General features: G+C 42.8%; 1 protein-coding gene across 2 annotated transcripts in view; it reads right to left on the bottom strand.

The window, feature by feature from the left end:
* The window catches only part of LOC124148998 (alpha-N-acetylgalactosaminidase-like), a 92,292-nt gene extending 77,789 nt beyond the window's left edge, over nt 1-14,503 (bottom strand). The window contains exons 1-7 of one of the 2 annotated variants that reach the window (XM_048389113.1): nt 14,307-14,503; nt 10,783-10,957; nt 10,367-10,541; nt 9,602-9,687; nt 7,995-8,159; nt 4,256-4,453; nt 2,049-2,348 (exon numbers count right to left, since the gene is read on the bottom strand). In XM_048389113.1, coding sequence (XP_048245070.1) covers nt 2,091-2,348; nt 4,256-4,453; nt 7,995-8,159; nt 9,602-9,687; nt 10,367-10,541; nt 10,783-10,957; nt 14,307-14,461 — 1,212 coding nt within the window. In that variant the 5' untranslated portion in view covers nt 14,462-14,503 and the 3' untranslated portion in view covers nt 2,049-2,090. Of the gene's footprint in view, nt 1-1,251; nt 2,349-4,255; nt 4,454-7,994; nt 8,160-9,601; nt 9,688-10,366; nt 10,542-10,782; nt 10,958-14,306 lie in introns of those variants that run through there. The other variant, XM_048389112.1, reaches the window with a different exon arrangement.
* Between the last annotated feature and the right edge of the window lie 2,746 nt (nt 14,504-17,249).

The following is a 17,249-nucleotide window of genomic DNA, read 5'->3' as shown; positions in this document are numbered from 1 at the left end:
ATTGACACAGCCACGCACTGTAACATTGACACAGCCACACACTGTAACATTGACACAGCCACGCACTTTAACATTGACACAGCAACACACTTTAACATTGACACAGCCACGCACTGTAACATTGACACAGCCACACACTGTAACATTGACACAGCCACGCACTGTAACATTGACACAGCCTCACACTGTAACACTGACACAGCCTCACGCTGTAAGATTGCCACAGCCACACACTGTAACATTGCCACAACTACGCACTGTAACATTGCCACATGCTGTCCTGTAAGATTGTCAATTCTTCGCAGGTTCCATGCAGAACGGTTAACATATAGAGCGTCAGCATCTGTCAACGACTGAATATTGTTCTACACATCACTCAGCAGTATTCCAGCAGCATAACGTCCACCTGTGAAACGCGAGTCTTTGCCAGGCAAAAGACTGGTTCCCGTCATGTCACACAACCAAGCAAATCATCGAGCCTAATCACCTGATCCATCTTAGTCGCATCTTACGACCAGAGACAGAGTGCTTGGGACATGTGTAACAGGTTTAATAATTAAAAAGATTATTACTATGTATATGTAAAATACGTCACTCTGATAAAACTTTTTCATTCTCGTCTCCTTCTTCTTCTTGAGTGGAGTGGGTGATGAATATGCTGTGTGTCGTTAGGATTTTATCGAAAATAATTAATTGTGTTCATGACAATTCATATTGGACAAAAGAAAGAAATAGTTTTCCACAAAAATTACATTGTTGCAATGTGTTGTTCATAAAAAAATATTGGCTCACAGTCTTAATAAACAAATATCTGGTTTTGCAGCGGTAACTGAAAACAGCTGTAAGCTGGTCTCAATACAAACTCCCAGCCCCAAAGCCAGAATATTAAATGGATGGTCCCTAAACTCTCATTCATATGAACACATCTGGTAACTTTCCTAACAATTTCTAAGCGTTTTGCTTTTCAGAGAGAATAATGAAGTCCGCTCTGGTATAAGGATGCAATGCGTGACATTTGATGTTCGTTATAACCCGATTGTGTGGTTTGGTCATTGTGCTTATTCTATCAACCACTTGTTTTTAAGGACTGTTATTGACAAGGTAACATAACAATCACTGGAGTATTTTTCAACCTGTTTTCACGAATACGCCTTTCAGCTGTTACTAGATCCTCCTCCTGCTGCCACCTGCAATATTGTCCGAATGACTACACAATACAACGTTAACGACTACTATAAAACTACAACTAGATTTCTGTCGCCAGCGAATTTATTTCAAGGTTATTTCACGTTAGGCAGATCTCACGCAATTTCTATGAAGTTCACACACGTACGCTCGCACGCACGCACGCACGAACGCACGAACACACACACACACTCGCAAAAATCCTTCGAACATGCATCATTGACATCTTCTGGGACGTCATTTGTTACAGTTCATGTGACGTTGCTTTTACGTTCCAATGTTACAGTTTTCCAATGTTACAGTTTTCCAATTGTGACGTCCTAATGTGACAGTTTTCCAATTGTGACGTCGAATAGTTATGAAATGTTGTTCTTTAATTTTAGTCATTGTAACATCATTAGTATGTAGTTGGTGAAAGGGGAATATCTTAAACTTGATGTCTTTCCCAGCTGCGCATGTATCAAGGTGGGTGGCGAGAGCGTTACAAATGGTTCTGGGATCTTGTGTTTGCGGAATGTGTACACGGTCTCTCTCTGTGCTTCTGTCTTATATCCTGATATAAAGTTAGACCTCTGTAAAATTAGACCTCTATGACCTCAATATGAACACCATTGGAAGATCTGTAACGTAGTGTCAACGTTTCACTGAAATATATGTATGTGTATATATGTTTATGTGTATATTCTCCAAAAATGGACTTACAGCACGTCATTAGTCGATTTCATTTCAATGTAAACGGACACATGAAATCTTCATTTCATCTACAGCATTAAATGTCCTATGCATAAGGAACCTTCAGTTTTTATCGCACAAAAACAGGCCAAGCTAATCCTCACGTGTTTTAGTATTTATGTACAAATGACCTTTAAACATCGGTGAGATAATATTGCCTTATGCTATGCATATCAAAGAGGCATTGCCCGGACCAGCACAATCCCCGTAGGGTTGACAGTCACATTGAACTGACCGCTCGGCTTGTACATCCCCATACTGACGTCATCAAAAACGTTAGTAACGTTATAGCCATTCTGATTGGCCAATGTGATGTCCGCTAGGGTCAAGGACATGCGTGTTGGTGTTCCAGCTGAGTTCGGGTTGAAGAAAGCTACTGCATAACTTACGGGTTTGACCAAAGGTTTCAGCCAGACCTGCACGTTTTGAATCTGCAATGGACAGAGAAATACATTCGTGAAAACAGAACTATGCACATGTAGACACCGACATAGACACCGACACACGCAGACAAAGACACCGATACAGACACAGACAGACAAAGACACCTCCCCCCCCCCCCCCCCCCCCCCACACACACACACACACCGACACCAACACACACCGACACCAACACACACACACACACACACACCAACACACACACACACACACACACACACACACACACACACACACACACACACACACACACACACACACACACACACACACACACACACACACACACACACACACACACTGATTAAAATTATTTTATTTGTTTTTTTGTACATGCATAAGTGCTGTTGGTAGAATATCGAATCGTTCAATCGTTCAATCGTTCAATCTATTCAATTTGTTCAATCTTACACTCTGTTCAATCTTTCAATAAATTCAATCGTTCAATTGTTCAATCTATTCAAACTTTCAGTCTTTTCAATCTTTCAATCAGTTCAATTGTTCAATCTATTCAATCTATTCAATCTATTCAATCTTTCAATCTATTCAATCTTTCAATCTATTCAATCTATTCAATCTATTCAATCTTTCAATCAGTTCAATTGTTCAATCTATTCAATCTTTCAATCTATTCAATCTATTCAATCTTTCAGTCTGTTCAATCTTTCAATCAGTTCAATTGTTCAATCTATTCAATCTTTCAATCTAATCAATTTTATAATCCATGCAATCTTTCAAACTTTTAATCTATTCAATTATTCAATTTATTCACTCTTTCAATCTTTTAATCTTTTCAGTCGTTCAATCGTTCAATCTTTCAATCCATTCAATCTTTTAATCTATTCAATCTGTCAGTCCATTCAATCCATTCAATCCATTCAAACCAGGAATTACAGCTTTATGATGTTGGCTATATTGATCCCCACATCATACAAACTATCGCAGACTTCACACCAAAAAGCTATCCAATTGCAACCCGTATTCCTGGGCAAAGGGGTCATTCGGCTGGGACCGCGGCCAGCAAAGCAACAAACCACATTGAAACTAGTTTCGTTCACGTGACTATCTCATGGCACAACACAAGATGGCGGCAGTCGAGATCATAGTTGGTTCCGTTTGTTTTCATATCAAATAGTGTATTCCTCATTTCTGGTCAGCAGAGAATAAAACGGACGTCATGTTGGACGAATTATTTGCGGCGGGATCTGACGTTAAACGGTTTACGGTAATTCATGGCATGACCAGTGCATTGCTACTCGAGCTATGAGTTCGGTAACAGAATAAACCGAGTCTTGATTGAAAATGGGGTAATGTGACTGAAACTTCACACATAGACAGTATGGAATGTACCTTCATTCTGTGTAATTTTCAAGCTTGGAATCGTTCTTCCAGTTATATGTGTAGTATAATCGTTTAATCGTTTAATCGTTTAATCGTTCAATCGTTCAATCTTTCAATCTATTCAATTTGTTCAATCTTTCAATCTATTCAATATTTCAACCTGTTCACTATTTCAATCAATTCAATCTTTCAATCTTTCAATCTTTCAATCTTTTAATCTGTTAATCTGTTCAATCTGTTCAATCTTTCGATCTCTTCAAACTTTCAATCTATTCAATCTGTTCAATCTTTCAATCTGTTGAATCTTTCAATATATTCAATTGTTCAATCGATTCAGTTGTACAATCTATTCAATCTTTCAATCTGTTTAATCTTTCTATTTGTCCAATCTTTCAATCGTTGAATGGTTCAATCTTTCAATGAGATCAATCTTTCAATCTGTTCAATCTTTCAATCTGTTCAATCTTTCAATCAGATCAATCTTGCAATCAGTCCAATCTTTCAATCAGTTCAATATTTCAAAAGAGACAAGGGGTTCGTTTGGAGTTCCTCTCACCTCCTTTATCATCTTAGCTCCCTTTACGAGTGGGTCCTGGTTGATGGCAATGACGCCCTTGTTCTGTAGAATGGACTTGGCCTGTGGTCTCATGGTCCTCAGATCTGCGGATATGTAGAGTGGGGCGGCAAACATCGCCCACATCCCGAAATGAACCTTCTCTTGGTCATAACTCAGACTGAAGTCCCCGATAATCAGCTGAAACACGACAGGTCGTCAGGCAAAATATGACAGTTCATGATGCGCGTTTCCAGGCCAAATCAAACCGAATCCTCTTGCTCTCATTATACCTACGTGTATGAGCGAGAGAAGAGCGAGAGAGGAGAGAGAGACAGGTGAGAGTGTGAGAGAGAGAGGAGAGCGAGAGAGGAGAGAGAGACAAGTGAGAGTATGAGAGAGAGAGAGAGGTGAGAGTGTGAGAGAGAGGAGAGCGAGAAAGGAGAGCGAGGAGGAGAGAGAGACAGGTGAGAGTATGAGAGAGAGACATGTGAGATTGTGAGAGAGAGGAGAGCGTGAAAGTAGAGCGAGAGAGGGGAGAGAGACAGGTGAGAGTATGAGAGAGACACAGGTGAGAGTGTGAGAGAAAGGAGAGCGAGAGGGGAGAGAGAGACAGGTGAGAGTATGAGAGAGAAGAGAGAGAGAGGAGAGCGAGAGAGTAGAGCGAGAGAGGAGAGAGAGACATGTGATAGTGAGAGAGAGAGAGGAGAGCGAGAGAGGAGAGAGAGACAAGTGAGAGTATGAGAGAGAGAGAGAGGTGAGAGTGTGAGAGAGAGGAGAGCGAGAAAGGAGAGCGAGGAGGAGAGAGAGACAGGTGAGAGTATGAGAGAGAGACATGTGAGATTGTGAGAGAGAGGAGAGCGTGAAAGTAGAGCGAGAGAGGGGAGAGAGACAGGTGAGAGTATGAGAGAGACACAGGTGAGAGTGTGAGAGAAAAGAGCGAGAGGGGAGAGAGAGACAGGTGAGAGTATGAGAGAGAAGAGAGAGAGAGGAGAGAGACAGGTGAGAGTATGAGAGTGAGAGACAGGTGAGAGTGCGAGAGAGGAGAGAGCAACAGGTGAGAGTTTGAGAGAGAGACAGATGAGAGTGAGAGAGAGGAGAGCGAGAAAGGAGAGTGAGAGAGGAGAGAGAGACAGGTGATAGTATGAGAGAAAGAGAGGAGAGAGAGACAGGTGAGAGTATGAGACAGAGAGACAGGTGAGAGTGTGAGAGAGAGGAGGGCGAGAAAGGAGAGCGAGAGAGGAGAGAGAGACAGGTGAGAGTTTGAGAGAGAGACAGGTGAGAGTGTGAGAGAGAGAGGAGAGCGAGAAAGGAGAGCGAGGGAGAAGAGAGAGACAGCTGAGAGTTTGAGAGAGAGACAGGTGAGAGTGTGAGAGAGAGAGGAGAGCGAGAAAGGAGAGCGAGAGAGGAGAGAGAGACAGGTGAGAGTTTGAGAGAGAGACAGGTGAGAGTGTGAGAGAGAGGAGGGCGAGAAAGGAGAGCGAGAGAGGAGAGAGAGACAGGTGAGAGTTTGAGAGAGAGACAGGTGAGAGTGTGAGAGAGAGAGGAGAGCGAGAAAGGAGAGCGAGGGAGAAGAGAGAGACAGCTGAGAGTTTGAGAGAGAGACAGGTGAGATTGTGAGAGAGAGGAGAGCGAAGAGAGAGACAGGTGAGAGTGTGAGAGAGAGGGGAGAGAGACAGGTGAGAGTTTGAGAGAGAGAAGAGCAAGAGAGGAGAGAGAGACAGGTGAGAGTATGAGAGAGAGGAGAGTGAGAGACAGGTGAGAGTATGAGCGAGAGGAGAGAGAGACAGGTGAGAGTATGAGAGAGTGAGGAGAGTGAGAGAGAGGTGAGAGTATGGGAGAGAGGAGAACGACTGAGAGAGACAGGTTAGAGTGTGAGAGAGAGACAGGTGAGAGTGTGAGAGAGAGAGGAGAGCGAGAAAGGAGAGCGAGAGAGGAGAGCGAGAGAGGAGAGAGAGACAGGTGAGAGTTTGAGAGAGAGACAGGTGAGAGTGTGAGAGAGAGGATATCAAGAAAGGAGAGCGAGAGAGGAGAGAGAGAAGGTGATAGTATGAGAGACACGTGAGAGTGTGAGAGAGAGAGTGAGTAAGTGAGTTGGGTTTAACGCCGCTTTTAACAATATTCCAGTTATATCGCGGCGCGAGAGGTGAGGTGAGGTGAAATTGGGTTTAACGTCGCGTCCAAGATTATTGCACTTATATAGCGACGTGCATGCACGTGTATGTGTGTGTGTGTGGCTGCTTGTACTAGTCCGGACTGATGCCGATTTATAGTGCTAGCTCACTGAGATACCATGCCGCAGTTTAACATGAATACCCCACTCAGACACAGTATACTGACTCCGAGCCGACCAGTCCTTGTTTTAGCCCATTAATGCCGAGCGCCAGACAGGGTAACAACAAGTACAATCTTTTAACGTCTTTTTGTATGACGCGGCCCGGGATCGAACCCCGGACCTTCCGCTCTCCGGGCGGACGCTCTACCACAAGACCACGGAGGCGGTCGCGGTGCGAGAGAGAGAGAGACAGGTGAGAGTGTGTGAGAGAGAGACAGGTGAGAGTGAGAGAGAGAGGAGAGCGAGAAAGGAGAGCCAGAGAGGAGAGAGAGAGAGGAGAGAGAGAGGAGACAGGGTAGATAGAGACAGGTGAGAGTATGAGAGAGAGACAGGTGAGAGTGCGAGAGAGGAGAGAGACAGGTGAGAGAGAGGAGAGCGAGAAAAGAGAGCGAGAGAGGAGAGAGAGAAGGTGATATTATGAGAGAGAGGAGAGCGAGAGAGGAGAGAGACAGGTGAGAGTATGAGAGAGAGAGGTGAGAGTGTGAGAGAGAGGGAGAGAGAAAGGTGAGAGACAGGTGAGAGTGTGAGAGAGAGGAGAGCGAGAGAGGAGAGGGAGACAGGTGAGAGTATGAGAGAGAGGAGATAGAGACAGGTGAGAATATGAGAGAGAGGAGAGTGAGAGACAGGTGAGAGTATGAGAGAGAGGAGAGAGAGACAGGTGAGAATATGAGAGAGAGGAGAGTGAGAGACAGGTGAGAGTATGAGAGAGAGGAGAGTGAGAGACAGGTGAGAGTATGAGAGAGAGGAGAGTGAGAGACAGGTGAGAGTATGAGAGAGAGGAGAGAGAGACAGGTGAGAATATGAGAGAGAGGAGAGTGAGAGACAGGTGAGAGTGTGAGAGAGAGAGGAGAGCGAGAGAGAGAGAGACAGGTGAGAGTGTGAGTGAGAAGAGCGAGAGAGGAGAGCAACAGAGGAGAGAGACAGATGAGAGTGTGAGAGAGAGGAGAGAGAGAAGTGAGAGTGTGAGAGGAGGAGAGCGAGAGAGTAGAGTGAGAGAGAGAGACAGACAGACTAAGAGAGAGACAGAGACAGAGAGAGAGAGAGGGAGAGAGAGAGAGTAAACCTAACGGAGAGCGAAAAACAGTGATTTCGTCATAGGGAAACGAGAGAGAGGGCATGAAACAGAAACGCGACGTGGGAAGAGAGACAACGAGAACGTGAGACATAAAGGAAGAGTGTGGAAAGGAGTGGGAATTTACAGATATATACGAGAGGTGAGGAGAGTAAGACCAACAGTATCGAAAGGGGGACTGGGGGCGAGAGAGAGAAAAAACATGAGCGACATGGACGATGAAAGGTGAAAACACGGTTAGATAAAAAAAAAAAGGGTTATAGTCAGACATAGGTAAAATGACAAGGGATAAGATGGTATTACGCTGTCAATTAATGCATGTTCTCCCCCATTACCTCATCTGGATCGTTGATGGACCCTGGACCGGATACTGAGATGAAATCCCCGGCGTTTTTGGCATAGTGTTGGATCACGCCGAGGACGGAGGGCCAGGTGTCCTCTAAGTCGTTGAAGGTCCTCCAGCTGTTGCAGTACTCGCTGTTGCGGGTGTAGTGGGAGTGCTGGTAAAACGCACGTACAATTAATAATTTTTGAAGTCAACTAGTTTAGGATATTGCAATACAGCACAAAAAAAACATTACTGATGAACGGTGAATTGGGTTGTTGTGTTAGGAAAGCCCGAAGTGACACAGGTCTAAAACATTTACAACTTTAGAGAAACCCACGAGCACGGGGTTGATGCTTAAAAACCAAGGAGTATAATCAGGGCGAACTGGAATTCGAAACCACTATATTGTGGAACAGAATTTGATGTATATTATAGTAATGGATAACAAGTTATTTCCAAATGGTGGTAGAATTTGCAGATATGGTTATATGGCAGTGTCATTTATTGTTGAACAATGTTGCAATTATATCACAATAATTTTTTAATTTGAAGTTGAGAGTCAGAAGAAGCTCATAGCATTGTCTTTTGATAATAGTTAGTTGTCAGGAATGTTATACACTCTAACGTATGCAGTGGTGTGGAAGTTACTATATTTAGATGCTTTTTGGAGTCGAGTGTAATCTGGAATCTTCTTTACCCTGGACATCCAGCTTAGGCTATTTTGGAAGCTTGACCACTGTTGCTGCTAGGTGAATATTACTACCACTGCTATCATATGCTACACTGCAATTGTATTTGTACTGCCATTACATTGTGTACTGTCACTTTATTGTGTACATCCTTTGTAGTAATTTGTATAGACTTGTAAACCTAGTTCATTTAACGTGTATAAGGGTTAGTTTAATTTTGACTGAAGGAGAGCGCCATTTTAGTTCTTCTAAAACAATTTGAGTTTTTAAAATGAAATGAGAGTGACTTAATCTGGACATGTTTTAATCAATCGCCTGTCACATTCTGAGACTTATTCAAGTTTCTTAATGAAGTTAATCCATGGAATTTGTTCATTTACTTTGTAAAAGCGGTAAAAATGTTAATTGAAATATATCTCCTTTCGCTAAGGTTAACCGGTCTATATTTTGTAAGAATAAACTATTGCACATTGAGCGATTATCTCCATTAGCTATTAAGCGTAGAATAGAGCTTTATCACGCACAGGCCTTGCAATGCTGTGCATCGTCTCTTATTCAAGTTGTATCCCTGAGAGTGAGTGATTATCCTCCTCAATGGCGCTATTGACATTACCTTTGCAATGTATCGTATGTTATTCAATCAGCTAGCGAGAAAGGTTTCAGGAGGAATTCAGGTCAATCATGTAACGCTCACTCAATCTTTCTCCCTTCACACTGCTATTGCAACTTATTGTTCAACACGATTTAATACCAGACCTCTAATCAATTAACAACACATAGTTGTCTTCATAATCACATATATGGTGCTTGCTGTGCATAGTTGAGCACAGTATTGTAGTTCACTGTATGTAATGTTTGATTCATACCGTTTCGTGCGGTGATTTACGGTTTGCGCTGCAGCAATCTCTACTTGTAATATATATACCTGGGTCTGGTCTCCACTCCACCATTCGCACGTGTAGAGGATAGGTCGGCCAGTCGCGTTCAGACTTTGACTCATTAAGGGGAAATCTAAAACATACAATGTCCTACATAAGACTTAAGGAATACTCCTGGTCATTTTTGCAAAGTACTCTCCTCCTGAAAATACCCAAAGAAAGCATATTCAGACAGCATTGAATTGTCATGGAGCAGGCCAAATGTATGAAATCGTAAAAACAGTAGGATACACACTCGACGGTGACTATTTCTTTTTTTTATCAGTATTAAGCTGTGATGAAGAAGTAATTTTAGTTCGAAACTAACGAGGCCAACATGTTTCAACAATTATATATGACGTCACAATTCATATTTACATTACGTCAACAATGATGTTTGTATTACGCCAAAGTGCACAACGTCTTAGACGTGGATCACATCGGGCTGTCCATCGACATTAAACTGACCTGTCATTATATAACATAAATATTGTCCAAAGCGGTGTTAAACCAAAATCACTCAACCTTGAGTGAGTGAGTGAGTATGGTTTTACGTGGCTTTTAGCAATATTCCAGCAATATCACTGCGGGGGAAACCAGCACTCGCCTTTGAACCACTTAGATCGACACACTAGGTTACATGTGCTTTTAGGTACGTGATGTGTATTTTCGCATCACAAGACACAACACATGACCTCTCGATACTTTCTATAATAGATAAGATGAAGAATGAATAAAACGTCTATTCGAAGCTGGTAAAAGTAATATCTTACGTATTGCCGAGCGGTTCGGGTCTGTGTTACAGCCATCAAACTTGAGTAAATCTAGTTCCCATTTTGCAAATGTCTCGGCGTCTTGCTTAATGTAGTCCTGGCTCCCAGGGTACCCTGCACAGGTCTTGGTACCAACGTCTTCATAGATACCCAGTTTTAGCCCACGGGAATGGACCTGTGTAGAGAATCTTGTCGCCTTCAACAGTTGTGTAGCTTTATGTTATTTGCAATGCTTCGGCAACATGATGAGTCCATTATCAATGCTCATTTCTATGCCATAATTATTAGAACGCTCCAAAGATTGATAAAGCCCTCTTCTTACTTTTATACGATCATTGGTGGATCATTCAAGTAGATCTTGAACATGGTGTGAAATGTATTTGCAATGTATTTTTTATCATGAATTATATTCTTACATATCGAGAGAGACCTAGGATTCCATTAGGGAACCTCTCTGGATCTGCCACGAGGTTACCATCAGCGTCCCGGGATTTGGAGGGCCAGCAGTCGTCGATGCCGATGTATTCGTAGCCGAGCTCGCGGTAGCCCTCCTCCGCAATAATGTCTGCCATCTTCATGAACAACTTCTCGCTGAAATTAAGTATGTTGAGGTGATAAGTTGTGTTGGAGCACACGTAAGAAGGACTAAACACAACCTTCGACCTGTCAACCTTTCCAAACGCCCCAAGCCACACTGACACATCTCCCACCCCGAACCCCGACAAAAACAAAGAGAAATTTCTCACCTCGCATCTCCTAAAGCACAACCCTAAAGCCCGAAACACAAAACCCCAGTCATTTGAATTATTTTCTTGACCCACAATGCTTCACAAATTGTTGCAAAACAATCCAACAAATTCGCTTTTTCTTCACATCTTTTGTTGACTGAGATTTACAAATATATGTACAAACACAGTCCTGTTTAAGAACGGACATAGAAGTGTTAAATAGGAAACTGATGACGATTGATGCATCATGTGCCCTTGTCTAGTGATATCTTGGCTTGATTATCCTAATAAAAACACTTCTTTTCACTTCCTGCTATGCCTAATTTCAGGTTTTGACGTTTGTCTTATGACACGCTTTGAGCATGTACCATCGCATGGTATGGGCGCTTCAGTAACGTGCATATATATACATTATCATGTCATGAGTAACGCATCTTTGACCAGAACTTCATGATATCATCCCGGGTCACCTGTCTGAGGGAAGCCCAGAGTGTCGCAGACGGTACCCGTTTGCCGCTACGTTGGAGTCCGCGATCATGGTTGTTTGCAACTAAGGTGAAACCCACGATCATGGTTGTTTGTCACCAAGGTGAAACCCACGATCATGGTCGTTTGTCACCACGGTGAAACTCACGATCATGGTCGTTTGTCACCACGGTGAAACCCACGATCATGGTCGTTTGTCACCACGGTGAAACTCACGATCATGGTCGTTTGTCACCACGGTGAAACCCACGATCATGGTCGTTTGTCACCACGGTGAAACCCACGATCACGGTTGTTTGTCACCACGGTGAAACCCACGATCATGGTCGTTTGTCACCACGGTGAAACCCACGATCATGGTCGTTTGTCACCACGGTGAAACCCACGATCATGGTTGTTTGTCACTACGGAGGAACCCGCGATCATGGTCGTTTGTCACCACGGTGAAACCCACGATCATGGTCGTTTGTCACCACGGTGAAACCCACGATCATGGTTGTTTGTCACTACGGAGGAACCCACGATCATGGTCGTTTGTCACCACGGTGAAACCCACGATCATGGTCGTTTGTCACCACGGTGAAACCCACGATCATGGTTGTTTGTCACTACGGAGGAACCCGCGATCATGGTTGTTTGTCACTATGGTGGAACCCGCGATCACGGTTGTTTGTCACTATGGTGGAAGCCACGATCATGGTCGTTTGTCACTATGGTGGAACCCGCGATCATGGTTGTTTGTCACTATGGTGGAACCCGCGATCACGGTTGTTTGTCACTTTGGTTCAACCCACGATCATGGTCGTTTGTCACTACGGTGGAACCCGCGATCACGGTTGTTTGTCACTATGGTGGAACCCGCGATCATGGTTGTTTGTCACTTTGGTTCAACCCACGATCACGGTTGTTTGTCACTATGGTGGAACCCACGATCATGGTTGTTTGTCACTATGGTGGAACCCGCGATCATAGTTGTTTGTCACTACGGAGGAACCCGCGATCATGGTTGTTTGTCACTACGGTGGAACCCGCGATCATGGTTGTTTGTCACTATGGTGGAAGCCACGATCATGGTCGTTTGTCACTATGGTGGAACCCGCGATCACGGTTGTTTGTCACTATGGTGGAACCCACGATCATGGTTGTTTGTCACTATGGTGGAAGCCACGATCGTGGTCGTTTGTCACTATGGTGGAACCCGCGATCATGGTTGTTTGTCACTACGGTGGAACCCGCGATCATAGTTATGCTGACTGACCAAGCGTCATAAGCAGAAAAGGATCTACGATGCATCATGTATCCAGGAAATTATAAAAGAACACAGCAAACTTGATAATTTATGAAAGGAATACCAGGAAAAAACTCATAGTTGAAAAAATATTCTATCCCAAAGATAAATCCCAAGGACTGGTCGTAAGCCAGGACACTTTGTAGTGTTTGTTGTCAAAATGATTCTGACGAATGCCGGAACTCACTATATATAAATACACAAACCATGACCTTGAAGGTCCATGAAGATAAACCAGATGACTATACAGCGCTACATGAATGCTGTGAACATAATCTGTGACAGGTGATAAAAGGCCATGATAAACCACGCCACCCATCTGCTTAGACGTATTCCTTTTGGAATCGCCCGTCCCTGCAAAATTATCGTCCAGTCAGTTTTTATAGCTTTTTCTGTTAATTATTCACACATATTTTAGGGTCTGAAGTAAATACTTTTTTGGAACATTCAACAGCACAAGCAGGTTTAGACTTAAATGTTCTACTACCGCTCATACATTGACAATCCACAGTTTAATCGAGTTGTTCAAAGTAAGAAAAATAGAAAGTGTTTTGAAGATTGATAGATTTTAAAAAGGCTTTGATAGTTTATGGAGAATTGGTCTTTGGTGTATCCCTTAAGATGCTATTCCTTAAGACATCTTGACATTGTTTGCAAATAGATACTGGAAGATCGAATAAAACTCACTGGCATTGAAGATGGATTCCACTATATTTATAAATGCAAATATTTCGATGAACAAGGCGAAAAATGCAATTCCAAAATGAGTGAGTGGAGTGAGTATGGTTTTACGCCGCTTTTAGCAATATTCCAGCAATATCACGGCGGGGGACACCAGAAATGGGCTTTACACATTGTATCCATGTCGGGAATCGAACCCGGGTCTTCGGCGTGACGAGCGAACGCTTTAACCACTAGGCTACCCGACCGCCCCAATTCCAAAATGATGTTCATAATGATCAAATATGTTACAATTTCAGCAATCATTTAACTGCCATTAGATATCTAGTCAAAAGAAACTATGTAAATATGTCTTAAAAAACCTCTCGATTAACCCCTTTCCGCCTCTATAATACTGTTTGTACCTTGTATGCTGATGTACTCCGCCAGAGAGAAATGTTTTGTTCTGTCAGAAGTGACATTCTGTTCTATTCCGTCCTGTTACTGCAAACATTTCTCATTTACGACATCTCTGCAGAACTTCAGTTTAGGTTACGTTAAGGTATCATGTATGCCTTGCCATATGCCCCCTCCCCCCCCCCCCCCCCCTCCCCCCCCCCCCCCCCCGAAACTTTGCATACCTGCTTCAACGAATGTTTACCCCAATATTTCGTTAATATATTTAGCATTTGAAATTCAATTTATAAGCTTTCAAAGGTCTCCTCAGTAACCACAAGGAACGTTGATCCAGTTTCAGGTATCTAGTTACAAAACATACCTGATACAATTATCCGGGTCATTGACGCAGTCCGTGTTACACCGGAACCTCTCCCAGTCCAGGAAACCCATGGGCGGGGTCAGGGCGACGCCATTGTTCAAAGCCTGGGACACCCCAACGCAAGCCAGCAACACCAGTAGACCAAGACCTGCCATCTCCACTAGTCGTAAGAATTGGTCAGCTGTGTTATGGACTAACTACCAGGAGATAGGAGATAGGATAACACACGTTGTCCCGGTATAAGGTCGTTTGATATTCTTGTAAATCGTATTATCTGTAGAAGAGAATTCGGTCTCATAAAGGTTGTGTAAAATAGGCTCATCAACAATAGCCATGCAGCACAAGTAGTCCCGACTGTGATTAACTGCATTTTTGTTTGAATTCTTTTTAAATTTCCATAAGACATACGCAGTCACTGCAACAACGGCATGTATTTGAAGAGATGTTCACACGGCTGCATACCGCCCTTACATCATTGTCATCAAATGAAAGCGTCGTGCATCTGGTCTTGTAACTTGCAGGGCGTTGAAAGTTCGTTCAGGTTCATCTGGCGTTATTACGTTTATAATCAGTGATGGGGCTTGAAATGTATGTTAAACTTAATCTGTCCTTATAACGTGGACATATCCTTTTCATAGCGTGAAAAGTACGTTCAGGTTCATCTGGCATTATTACGTTTATACATCAGTGTTGGGGCTTGAAAAGTATGTTAAACTTAATCTGTCCTTATAACGTGCACATATCCTTTTCATAGCGTGGAAAGTACGTTAAGGTTCATCTAGCGTTATTACGTTTATACATCATTGTTGGGGCTTGAAAAGCATGCTAAACTTAATATGTCCAAATAACGTGCACATATCCTTGTCATAGCATGCGACAGTACGTTAAGGTTCATCTGGCGTTATTACTCTTATGCATCAGTGTTGGGGCTTGAAAAGTATGTTAAACTTAATCTGTCCTTATAACGTGCACATATCCTTTTCATTGTGTGGAAAGTACGTTAAAGTTCATCTGACCTTACAACGTTCGTTCAAGAAACGAAAAGGACTGTTGAATGTGTGGTCCAGTTAGGTTGATTTCTACGGGTAATGATACGGATATCTACATATGCACTAGGCCTTGGATGCAAACACATCAGACACAGACTGGAGGAATATGTGTATCTATCAGACATTCACCTACATACTTAGAAAGATAAAAACGAATAATGAACTGCAGACGGCCTTGATTTTGCGGAGATAACTCAATTCGATGCATGCGGTTTGGTCATGACGCAGTGGTGATAACGATGGAGTTGAGTGTCATTAAAGGTGGAGTGTGTGACGTTGGTGGGGGTCGTGAGGGGGACGGGGTAGCGGAAGGGGAGGGAGGAGGGAATAGAGGCAGCATATAGAGCCACACAGTTTATCTCTGAAAGGGGAAGCCGAAAATACACCGAGCTTGCCCAGCAAATAATTTAACCTGAGGAAATTCATTTTAAACAGCTCAAAGTCCGAAGCGAAATATACATATCTTATCTTGCTACCTGAAATTATGCAGTTTCACATGAAAATTTGATTAATTGAATTTAACTTTTCGAGATGATTTTACCATATATAGGTTAAAAAAGTTGTCTGCAAGAAATAATCATGACGTCAATATGATCATGTTCTGTTCTTTTCGCAAATCCACGAAAATTGTTCGCACTTGCGTATTTCCTCTATTTCTAATGGGCAGCGACATTCCATAAGGGATGTATTAGTGCTGTGCTACGGTTGCGGTTAAGAACGTTGCGGCACTACTCCCATTTTCCGCTACGTGAGGATTACGTGAGCTGTCGTAAAACGTGAATTATTTCCCTTTTTGTTTAATAAATTAGCCGTATCTTTGAAGATGTGACGTTTAGAGTATGGTTCTCGCGGACTGGCTTTATGTTGGCAATATTGACTTAAATTAAGTGTTAGAGCACTATTATACACGACAGGTAGCTTTAGTCCAGCTATTTTATTATCGCGTCAAGGCCAGACAAACAAGTTACTGAATGAGTGAAGAACGATACACGCCATTGGAGCACTGATCATCTGGTTGAGTCAAGATGCCCGAATTGGTTGAATCTAAGTACCCACATTGGTTGAATTTACAATGTACCTGTATGTGCCCGAATTTGTTGAGTCAAGATACCCGAATTAAACGTGTGAAGGTGGCATAATTGGATGTTTGAATGTTCCCGAATTGGTTGAGTCAAGGTACATGAATGTTTTGAGTGAAGGTGCCCAACTTGGTTGAGTCAAGTTACCCGATATGGCCCACATTGGTTGAATCTATGAGATCTAGGTCTAGGCCTGGTTGTTCTGTGATAAAATTGCAGGTTGAGGAAATGTTTAATAAAGTTAAACCCACGATAATATATGGCACATGGAGAATACTGTATGTATATCTACAAATCGACGGACAGTGACGTGAATAAGTAGAAACCATGCGTGAACTTTGACGGCGTGTACATGAAGTCACATCCTTGAATGAATAGATTCCTGAAGTTTCTTGGTGTGCTTCCTTACTTGTTAAGGAAACGACTGAAGACGCTTGAATTTGAATGGAAAGAGTCATCAGTTACAATCGTCTTTAAAATATTAAGAATACGAGATTTCCAGCCCTTCCACCAAGCACAGTTTTCCTTTAAATTGTCCTAAGAAAAAAACCTTCGCGTGGTTTATGCCTGTATAAAGCCATATCTTTTCCCGGGGATGTTTCACCCAGTTCCAAGGATTCAATAACGTGTCGTGCCCCATTTATAAAAATCCTTTCACATCCAAATGTATTTTGAATGCCTCCACAGTACACTCGCAATTATAATCCTTGTTTCATATCCTCTATATGTAATTCCCAATAGTAGAGTTGTGGGCATGGAGTTTGAATTCCTTGATATGTGGACCACAGTTAATTCTATGTTGGAAGTAGGGGCGA

This window comes from Haliotis rufescens, unplaced genomic scaffold (genome assembly GCF_023055435.1).
Source record: "Haliotis rufescens isolate VD_foot unplaced genomic scaffold, xgHalRufe1.0.p SCAF_8, whole genome shotgun sequence".
NCBI classification, from domain to species: domain Eukaryota; kingdom Metazoa; phylum Mollusca; class Gastropoda; order Lepetellida; family Haliotidae; genus Haliotis; species Haliotis rufescens.
This window is presented reverse-complemented; position numbering and strand designations above follow the sequence as displayed.